General features: G+C 31.4%; 1 protein-coding gene across 4 annotated transcripts in view; it reads right to left on the bottom strand.

Moving 5' to 3' along the window:
- Positions 1 to 1166: 1166 nt before the first annotated feature.
- Positions 1167 to 11445, bottom strand: part of rdgA (retinal degeneration A) — a 333538-nt gene continuing 323259 nt past the window's right edge. Inside the window, exons 9-16 of one of the 4 annotated variants that reach the window (XM_065510460.1) lie at positions 9128 to 9354; positions 8377 to 8592; positions 7293 to 7338; positions 7134 to 7187; positions 6026 to 6089; positions 5435 to 5592; positions 1979 to 2142; positions 1167 to 1246 (exon numbers count right to left, since the gene is read on the bottom strand). In XM_065510460.1, coding sequence (XP_065366532.1) covers positions 1206 to 1246; positions 1979 to 2142; positions 5435 to 5592; positions 6026 to 6089; positions 7134 to 7187; positions 7293 to 7338; positions 8377 to 8592; positions 9128 to 9354 — 970 coding nt within the window. In that variant the 3' untranslated portion in view covers positions 1167 to 1205. Of the gene's footprint in view, positions 1247 to 1742; positions 2143 to 5434; positions 5593 to 6025; positions 6090 to 7133; positions 7188 to 7292; positions 7339 to 8376; positions 8593 to 9127; positions 9355 to 11445 lie in introns of those variants that run through there. The other 3 variants (XM_065510459.1, XM_065510457.1, XM_065510458.1) reach the window with 3 other exon arrangements.

The raw sequence follows: 11445 nt of genomic DNA, 5'->3' as shown, positions 1-11445 counted from the left end.
TAAAATTTTGTTTACCTAAAAATATTTAAAATTTTGAAGTATAATTTGGTGAAGGGTATATAAGATTCGGAAATTGAAGAAACGTTGGACAATGTGTATAGGACTCAAAGGAGACTATATTCAAAAACCTGTGGTTAATTCAAAAAGTCACGGACTTATTGAACCGCCCTGGTAACAAAATTCACAATAAAAGCTATAAAATTTTGCATTTGCAATGCTGCCAAACCATTTGCTCTTGATACTGAACTCCACTATTGATTTTCTTATTGAAGAATTTAAGTATCTTTATAGTTCAGTGTAATCGGACTCACAAAATATATGTTCAGAGGGGTTATTGTAAAATTCGATTCGATTCGAAAATCATTCGAATTAAACAATATCTCCCCATATTGTTTATTAAATTTTCACTATTTGTTATAGTGAGATTTTTTAAAAAGTTCAACATTTTGAATTCAGTTATTAAATATTTAAAAATAAAATATTTTTTTGTAAAAGTTTTATAATTTCAATTGATATTTTATATTTTTTTTTTATAAAATTTCAATTGTTAAATTGTAAATTTTTATAATGTAATTTCATCTTACTTTTTTTTTAAATTTTTGGTTTTAAATTATTTTTAATATTATGGACTTTTGAGTAAATATTTATTTAGTATTTGATTGATTTTCTTACGAAGTTTTGTTTTTTATAGAATATTTACAATATAATTTGTTTGTTTGTTGTTTAATAAATAAATTATTATTTATTTTGCATGAGTTTTATTGAAATTTTAATATCAATCATACTACCCGTATGTTTAATGTTTAAATAATTATTTTAGTTTGAATTTATTAAGATTTAATTAATTTACACTTAAATGAAATAAATTTTAGTTTTAATTTACATTCCTTTAGAATTCCAATTTTAATTTTATATCACAATAATCGTTTCTTAAAAGTTGTTTGTTTTCTAGTTCAAGTTTTTTTTTCGGTATTTTTCTATATGAATTTAATGCTTAATAAAAGAAGGGGGGAAAAATAATTAATTAAAATGGCTTAAAACTATTTAAGTTTAATAAAACTTTATAATCTTAATATTAAATATTATAATTCAAACTTAAATATGAGTTGCTGGAGAACTTAAATTTATTAAAAAAATAGATTAAAATTTAAAAAAGTGGGTTTCATTACAATATTTGTTTTAAATAAATAATAAATTTAATTAAATTAATTATTTTGCACACCCAAATACAAAAATCTTTCTTGACCTTATTGATAATAATTTTAAATTTTACATTAAATATAAATTTATGAATTAAATTAATGGAATGTTTAAAATATTTATTTATTTTTTGTTGTTAGATTTGAAATAAAATTTATTATAAATTTTAAATCCATTACAATTTGAAGTTATATTTAAATTTAAATTTAAAATTAGTTATTTCATATTATTAATTAGTTATTATAAATAGTTGTTTGTTCGAGAAGTTTGTTTTGTTTTTTTGTGGTTGCATGGTGTTATAAAGTTTCAATAATTTTATTTTTTTCCAAAAATAAAATTTGTAAATAGTGCATTTTGTTTTTTTGTTAGAAAAATATAAGAAAAAAATTAAGAAAATTATTATTAAATATTTTATAAATATTTGATTTCAAAAAAAACTAGCAAAAAAATTTGTCTTACATTTACAATACTTTTTCTCTAAGTGTTTTTTTTTTTATAAATAAATAATTAATTAAATATGTTAAAAATGACTTTAGTTTTTACAAGTTTATACTGCTTTTACATGGATTTTTTTTTAGCTCAAACTATTTAATATTATAATTCAAAAAGCTTTTCTTTAAACTAATGATTGTTTTCTCCGTGTATATTTGTTATTATTGTAGTTTTTACTTTAAGTGTAGTGTAATGTTTGTTTGCATTTGTTATTACTATGAGTATATTGTTTAATTTAATATTTAATAGATTTTAGGAGTTTGTGTTTTAAGAGCTTTTTGCTTACTTTCCAAATATGTGGCAATTTCATTGGCATTTTTATTGAATGCCACCATCATTGGTGTATTGCCACACATATCACGAGCCTCTATATTGGCTCCAGCTGCTACAAGCATCACACAAATATCACGTCTATTCATTTCAGCCGCCATATGCAATGCTGTAGCACCCCTGTAAAGAATAGAAATATTTAAAGTTTTATTAATTACATTGAAATTTTAAAGCATTTTAAGGTTACGGCAATCAAGTGTTCGATATTTTGAAAACTGAAAGCGTCTCAAGTAGATTTGAAAAAATCTTTCAATACTCTGCAAGAAAAATTCTAAGCATACGATATATTAAGTTAGATAAAGCAATCTACACGAATACAGGTTTCATATTCGTCCATTACTCGTGGAGTAGCAGAAGGGAAGAGCTATATCAGCTTTGAAGGGTATTTTTTTTGGGTGTATGACTTAAAATTGCGGGATGTTTTCAAATGTTGAGCTTTTATTTTAAAACATTTGTACAATATAAATGTATTCAAAATATTGGCCATTGTTAGCTATGACCTTTTCCCATCTCTATGGCAACATATGGAATCCGAGCCAAAAAAACTGTTCATCTTTGAGGCCAAGAAAGAATCAAGCCAATTTAGGATACTCTGTTCTGAAGTGAAACGTATCCCAGAGAGGGCGTTCTGCATCAATCGAAACAAATAGTAGTACGCAAAACTTCCCAAACACTTAATTCCAAATACTTTTAAACAGGTATTGCAACAAGTGGCCTAGCTCTGTCATAATGGAATATTACGGTTTCATGTCTGACCGCATATTCTGGGCGTTTTTTCGCCCAATGCTCGCTTCAAACGAATCAGGTGCGTTCGGTATAGGCTCCCTGTGATGGTCTGGTCAGATTTCAGCAGCTTGGAATATGTAGGACCCTTTTGATCTCACGAAATACCTTAGCGCCATGGATATTTGGCTTTGTTGTCGATTCGGCTGGTTGGCTGGGCTTCACATACGATCTCTTACGCTTCGGATTATCGTAATGGATTAATTTTTCATCGTAAGTAATAATTTCGGACATGCAAAATCGTCTTTCAAGGTCTCTCAGCATCAATTCGTATGGTACCCAATTTTCCTGCTTTTGGATGAATCCTGCAGTTTGGAAATATCTGCTAGATTAACTTCCAATGATTTCGCAAGCTCTTGTTGAGTTTGAGAACAATCTTCATGGAGTAATGCCTCCAATTCTTGGTCTTCAAACTTTATTGGCTGGCCTGGGCGATCTTTGTCTTCCGTGTCAAAATCACCACCTTTGAACCGCACAAACCATTTCTCGCATGATTCACCATAAGCTTCGGTGAGCAATCGATGTGCTTAAGCGACACTTTTTTCAAATTAGTAAAGCAAAACTTCCCGCATATGACGCTTTGTTGGTGTAAAATTCGACATTTTCGTCTATAATCTCTTGTCTTTAGTCTGGAGTCTTCTCATCTCCATCATCATGACAACTTCATCTTCTGTAGTATTTGTATGGGAGATTTACAACTCCTAGCATGTATCTTTGTTTGGCAGTAATAATGTCCTATAGACGACCCAGCCTTGTAAGCTCTTTCTTATATTGACTGACTAATAGAGTCGTGGTAGTATATGAGTTGAGTGACAGAAGAGCCGCCAGACTGTCGACAAAAATTTGAATATTCCACAAATATTATTGTAATGTAGTAAATGACGACGATTGTTGATCATTCCAAATATTCGTGAGAGCCATCGAACCGTCCCTAAAACGGCTGTGAAAGGCAGATAATATGTTTCACCATCTTCTCTCCCTCAACATGAAATCATCTACTGAAGTCGTTGTGTGGGAGATTTAATCTCATATCGTTGACTCCAAATAAGAAATGATTGGTAATGACCGCTATCAAATCCTGCTGCTGATCATGCAGAATGAAGGGATTTACCTTCCTGACTTCCATTCCCGATAGATTCGTTAGGTCGTGCCAAAAGCAACAACATAGCGTCTAGAGTCCGCAGTCCGCAGTCCCAGCTAGGGCTGGGTAAATGCAGAGTAAGGTGTCTAGCGTCAGACCAATCGATTGCTGACAGTCGAACTCAGTACTTGGCTATTGTCATTGCGCATGCCGCATCAAATCTCTGGTATGTTTGGGCGGTGGTCGATCATGTAGTTGATCAGACGACATAATCGTCTGAGCCATCGATCGACATCTCTCAAATATAGAACACATTGTCCTTTAAATTTGTATGATGGTAAAGGTACAATCGATCACACTGGATACTTGGTCCTTCCGTCACATAGGTAGTTTCCACGGACCATCTTGTCTCCTTAACTCCACATTTACATGATGAAAACGGCACACCTGCCAATTGATTGATGCCTTCTCCACGCTAGTGGAGGAGTCTCAATGATTACGCGACATATTCGTCAGAGACATCGATCGACATCAGTCAAACATAGGACCTGTGGCTCTACCGTCGCATAGGTAGTCTTGAAAATTCATTCCGAAACCAAATTTGTTGACGTATAGACGTCTCCCGACTGTAGGTATAAATTCAGATATTCTTCCCGCATACCCGATTAAACCATAGCGATTTTGCGATCGTTTTCAAAGCCAAAACCTCAGGATACAGACCACGAAAGATGGAGATGGAGCTCAAACTTTCCTATACATAAACCTCCTCCTTGCAGCTATTTGTAGATCCTTTTGAACGCATAAATCTCAGTCTAAAAAACATTCCCGTGGTCCGGTCTGAAAGACACTCGCGTTCGTTCTATATAAGTCATTCCAACTCAATACTTCGACTTTGATCCATCAAAAGAATTCCCACGTAGAGATTGTTTCCTCCTAGCTGGTACTTTCGTGCTAGACAGGCTCGAAGAATAATTTGGGTGTCATTTAGCCAATTAACCAAGACCGCCTAATATGACTGCATGTGGTTATAGTATAAAGATGTCGAAAGGAATCCTTGACGGAGTGGTGGGTATTATCAGTGTTAAAGTCCGTGTGTACGGATTGGAAAGAACACAGCACGAGACATGTGATTCATATATGCCTAAGGTTCTTCCTGTGGGCCTTTTATAAGAATAATCCTGACCGCAAGCAAAACTTTGTCTAAAGGTACATGAAACCACTTTTCTTCCTTTATTTTCGTCCTTAGATCAACTTGGGTCTTAACATTTCAACGAAATGGATCACCATTATTTGTTCAGCCATTTTTGTAATTATTTCGACAAATGTAGTTATTGACATTAACCAACTAATTAATATCGGTATGCTTAGGTTATTTCGTTCTGAAGGTTTAATGCAAATTTGTTCCTATTGCTGTACATTTACTATTTTCGCATAGAATACGTTTTGAAAACATCAAATTTTTTTACATTTTGTTTTGTATGCTTAGAATTTTTCGTGCAGTAAAAATTAAATTGATTCATAAATAATACAAAATATGAAATAACTTACTTCTCCTTCTCGGCCATATTAATTAAACGACGTGAGGCACATGATAGTATATATTTAACAATATCCTTATTATTATATTTGCAAGCAAAATGTAAAGCAGTATGTCCTTTTGTATTGGTGGTTTGTAATGAGTATCCTAGTTCATGTAATGCACGTAACTATAATGATAAAGAAAACATACAACCATAAAAAACCATTAATATTTGTTAATAAAAATTATGATAAATTAGCTAATTCAACAAAATTCAACATAATACAATTTAAAACTAAAAGTTTACAAGCTATTTTATAAACAAATCGAAAAAATTTGTCATTGAGTGTTATAGAGAAAATAGCCGGCAAACCTTTAGAATTTTTTTTATTTAGTTAGACAAAATTTACTTTAAACATATTTTGTGTTCGACTTGGAAGGACAGCAACAACAACAACAGTATTTTTTAAGCTTTAAGACAGGACAGTACAGGACAGGATTATATGATACATAAAATAATAAAAAAAGAGAATGTTATAAATGTAGATAGATTCCTTTAAGGTTGAAAATAAATAAATAAATAAACATAGAGAAAAAGAAATTTGAAAAAGATCTACTACCATATTCAAATCGCCACTTTGTGCAGCTAATAATACGGCATCGGAAGTTTGCTCCAATATAGGACTTAATTGTTTGATTGGAGAGTGTTTGGAGTGAGTGTGTGCGATTTTGTTTTAGAGAATAGAATAAAAAGAATATACGAAATAAATTAAATTTAGATTGAAATTGAAAGGACTAGAAATAAATATATAGTAATAAATAAGAATACTTAATGTTAAAGATATGAAATAAGTAGATTTTTTAAAATACAAAATAATCTGATTTTAATGTTTCTTAAGCTTGAAACTATTTTTATAGATAGCTCAAGTTTTCCTATATATAAACCTATGTCGCTAACCTATAAAAGATTTCCTTTACAAAAAGTTATATCTCTACAGAGAAATCTTAGGTCTCTATACAGAAAGCTCTAGCGCCAGCTGGCTCAAGCTGTCCTATATAGAAAGCTCTAGCGCCAGCTGGCTCAAGCTGTCCTATATAGAAAGCTCTAGCGCCAGCTGGCTCAAGCTTTCCTATATAGAAAGCTCTAGCGCCAGCTGGCTCAAGCTTACACAGAGAAAACTGATTCGTGATAGCAACCGAATTTGTTGCCAATCGAATGATTCGGTTGCACACATAGAATTTTTCAATTCTAACAACAGAAAGTCAGTTGATAAAGAAGAATTTCAGTTGAGGCAACCAAACTTTAGTTACTCCTTCCAAAATATTGTTGCCACAACTGTAAAATTCGGTCGCTAAGATAGAATCATTCGATTGGCAACAAATTCGGTTGCTATCACGAATCTATGCAGGAAGCTCCCTCACCAGCTGGCTCAAGCTTTCCTATACTGGAAGTTCTAGCGTTAGCTGGCTCAAGCTTTCCTATACAGGAAGTTCTAGCGATTTCTCTAGAGGCAGCTGGCTGAAGCTTATACTGAAAGCTCTATGGCTCTGCTTTATAGTAGGTTATATTCCTGGCTGGAGTACAAGGTCATAAACTTGAATTAAAAACATTGAAACTGGTGGAATTCCTCTTTTTTAAAAATCTGAAGATTCTCCTTTTAGTTATCTTAATTTAAAATAAAATAAACTTAATATAAATAAATTAATATAAACATAAAATTCAAATACCTGAATCCATAACCAAAAACTTCTTCATTGAAACTAAATAAACGATCTTTGCAGCTGCATGTTTTAAAATTTTAAATATTTTGTTTTTTTGTTTGAGAGAAATTCAACATTCAAGCAAATTCAAAACTACTTTGTAATAGATAATTTGAATGATTTTACCTTTTAAATTTAATAACTTTAATTGGTTTTCCAATTTGACACTCCTCTTCAATTAAGCAAATAAAATTAAATTCAAGAAATTTAAATTAGAAGGAAAGAAAAAAGAAATTAAAACGAAATAAAGTAATAAATAAAAGTAAAGGTATTCACGATCTACCAAATATTTCAATGGTTGCTTTAAAATTCGAAACAATTGTTTCTGTTTTAGAGATCTTAAGCAATCTTGCAAGTTGCATTAGAAAAATTTGTGTGAAAATCAGCTGTTTTAAAGCTCTTTAAAATGATCCATGCTACTCTCCATTTTTCTTTAAGGAGAGGAGAGAATGAACAGCAAACAGGCAAGATATGTTAACTTCCTCTAGCTGTTAATTTAATATAATTTCCATTTTTGGGGTAGATCGTGAAGTCTCCCAAATAGATCAATTAAAAAGTAACATGTAACTTAAACCTACCTAGAATAACATTGAGTGTTTAGGTGGTAGAGGAGAAGGTAAGGAAGTTCTTATATTTGTATGTGTTTGTCACATTGGAAATATATGTTTTTTTCTTAATTTTTTTTTTTAAACGAAGATATCGGTATACGGTTTAGCCTTTGCTGTCAATATACATCAGTTAAATATATTTAAAATGTCGCATCAACAGCAGCAAATTCCTCATACTTACATGCTGCTGTACTTTGTTGATAATGTTGTATGCTTGAGTATGTCATGTTTTGTAGCCAGCAAGGACTAAGCTGTATGCTGAAATCTTTTGCTTCAAATTCAAAGTGTAAAAAGGATATTTTGTTTTGTTTTATAGATAGCGAGAGATAGCAAAACTAACTTATAGGCTAAAAAATTTGTGGTTTCTTTTTTTTTATCGTGTGTTGTTTGTTGGTGGTTGTGTTTTGGAAGAAAAAAAGTTTTCCAATTTGTTTGATTTGTTTGTAAAGTTTTTTAAATTAATTTGTTTGTTGCCAAAACAAATTCAATTTGTTAACAATTTGTGTGTTTTTCGTTTACAAAAAAACTTTAAACTTGTACTGGTTTTTTGCGAAAATAATAATGGCAAAACATTCGTTTATAAGCATAAGGTAAGGTCATACCAGTACTACCCGAACGTCCTTGTTCCATACGACGATCATTTTGGGCCTGACGCTGTGAGTATGCCGAAAATGAACGCTCTTGATCTTGATCGGGTGTTTGTGGCATGGTGGCCGCCTCATGATCCAATATGAACAGCTCATCGGCCGCAATGTCACAGATATAGTGTAGATGCTCTTGGGCCCGATCGATGCGGAAGAAATGCTCAGCAGTACAAGCTACAAAAGGAGAGAGAGAGAGAGATAGAGAGAATGAAAGAGTTCAATATTTGTTTTAGTGTAGTCCATGATACAACCATTAGAAGGTAGAATCACTAGGGAGAGAGTTTAAAATGCTATGCCTTGTTACGTCAAATAATAGAAAAATAACAAACAGAAATCCAAAAATACGAATAATAACAAATGAAAATTGAGAAATATTTTGTTTATATTTGAAATACAGTTCAATATAATCGGAGTCATTGAAATGATGCATGCAAATCCGTGATTGTTTCTTCAGCTCAACACCGCAGGCTGCACTCCATTCTTTAATTTTATTTTCAGCACATTTTATAAATCTTACGACATTTTGTTCAAATAAACATTTAAAATATTTTTCAATTTAGTTAATTTTTGATGTTTTTTTTTCAATTGTACTTTTATTTTTTATTTTATATTAGTCTGACAATTCAAGGCATGTAGAATTGAGAACATATTTTGTAGTGATTCTACCTTTTATTGTTATATTATGGTGTAGTCTTCAATTTCTACTTACAATCTATGAAACACCAATCTTGTGATACTTTTGGATACGATATTGATTGTTCGAATTTCTCATTCAGCATATTGCGCACTTGTTCGAGATCACACTGGGAATCGATTTCTACGATGCCCAATTTATTGGCCAATTTACGCAGCATAGGTTTGTCATAGTGATGACGCTCATATTGATCCATGGTTACACGCAATATAACTAATTGTAGTCTTTCCAAAGCATTTACTCTGCAAGAGGAGAAGAGGGAAAGAGATAATGTGAGAGCTATGAATACATACAGCCCCATTATGAAAAAAAATTCCCCGGGAGTTTTTTCCCTTTCCTCATTTTTATACCCTTCACCATCGTAAGAAGTGTATATATAAGTTTGTCATTCCGTTTGTAATTTCTACATTTTTCATTTCCGACCCTATAAAGTATATATATTCTGGATCCTTATAGATAGCGGAGTCGATTAAGCCATGTCCGTCTGTCTGTCTGTCCGTCTGTCTGTTGAAATCAATTTTCTGAAGACCCCAGATATCTTCGGGATCCAAATCTTCAATAATTCTGTCAGACATGCTTTCGAGAAGTTTGCTATTTAAAATCAGCAAAATCGGTCCATAAATAACGAAGATATGAGCAAAAAACCGGGACAACCTCGATTTTTGACCTATTTTTGATCTATATATGGATTACTAAGTCATTAATATAGACAATATGGATATCTAATGATATATATTTCAACGATGTAGATAAGCCTATAGTAAGTTGGACCTACAATGGGTCAAAATCGGGAAAAATATTTTTTAACCCGAATTTTTTTTCATCAGAAAATTTTTTTGTCATAAATTTTTAAAAAAAAAAAATTTTTTTTAAAAAAAATTTGGAAAAAACTTTTTTTAAAAAATAATTTCGAAAAAAATAAATTTTGAAAAACAATTCAAAAAAAAAATTAAAATTTTTTTACTTAAAATTATTTAAAAAAATTTATTTTAAAGTATAATTTGGTGAAGGGTATATAAGATTCGGCACAGCCGAATATAGATCTCTTACTTGTTTCTATTCAAATTCTATGTTAAAAAAACGAAAAGGGAAAAAACTCCCGGGGAATTTTTTTTCATAATTGCGCTGAAATTTTTGAAAATTATAAAGTAGAAAATACTCAAGTTGGGACAATCTGTTAGACTCAATTGTAGAAAAACGCATTCACAAAAACGTTAAATAAAATGGCCCGAAAAGTACCCAAACTAATTTTCTCTTAAAAAATATTCCTGTCGTGATAAAGAGCAACTTTGGGCAGTTTTGGGAGATTTAATGTTTAATTTCTTGAGAAACAGCTTAGGAAATCGAGTGTTTAAATATTATTGTGCCACCCTATTGGCCTCCCAACCAAATCTCAAATAATTCCTTGTTGTTTAAACAGACATTTACTTTCTTAATGTTGTTGATATTGAAAAACAAATAAAATGAAAACCTCAAAAGTGTTGAATGAGTAACCATCATCAGCATCATCATCATCATCATCGACGTCATAAACATCATCACATCATTCATACTGGTTTCATTTCTCACACTCATCATGTCATTAAAATGCATGAACACTTACAAGATGAGTTGAGATGCGAAGGAGATGCTCAGCTGCATATAAATTACTGTAGAAATCAGCAAGTACTTTTGAAAATAATAAAAAATAAGGAAGAAAATGTCCAGTAAATATTGAAGTTATGGTCTGATTGGAAATGCAGTGTGTCTGTGCAACAAGGATAAAGATCGAATTGTATATAGATTGTGGTTTATGAATACCGCAAATTCTTTTTGACACACATGGCCAAAGTACGTTTGATTTTATTAAAATGTCTAAAGGTAGTAAAGATATTCAATGACGAATGAAGAAGAAGGACACATAATTGTGAAATGAAGGTTTTAAATGAGAATTCATTTAAGAACTAAGTGCTTGAATGAAGGACTTTGGTGTGGAGTAAACAAACATACTATTGTATGATAAACAGATAAAATGGATTATTATTGGATCCATTATGTTTTCAGGGACGACATTGAACTTATAACATTGTTTTTCTTGGTTTCCCCATACATTTTTTCATCTCTGTGAAATCCCTTCGATTTCCTGATAATAAAAAAACACTGTTGTCCTCGTCGAAACGAGATGATGAAGCAGATTATTATTAAAATAGTTTGAATTTTGCATGAGGTTGACATTCAGAAGGAAGGACTTTTGTATGGAGTAAAAAAACTAGACTATGATAAACATATTATTCGATCCATGATGTTTTCAGGTCCGACATTGTAGTTGTGGAAATGGCTTTGAAAACCTTCGA

This window comes from Calliphora vicina, chromosome 4 (genome assembly GCF_958450345.1).
Source record: "Calliphora vicina chromosome 4, idCalVici1.1, whole genome shotgun sequence".
NCBI lineage: Eukaryota > Metazoa > Arthropoda > Insecta > Diptera > Calliphoridae > Calliphora > Calliphora vicina.
This window is presented reverse-complemented; position numbering and strand designations above follow the sequence as displayed.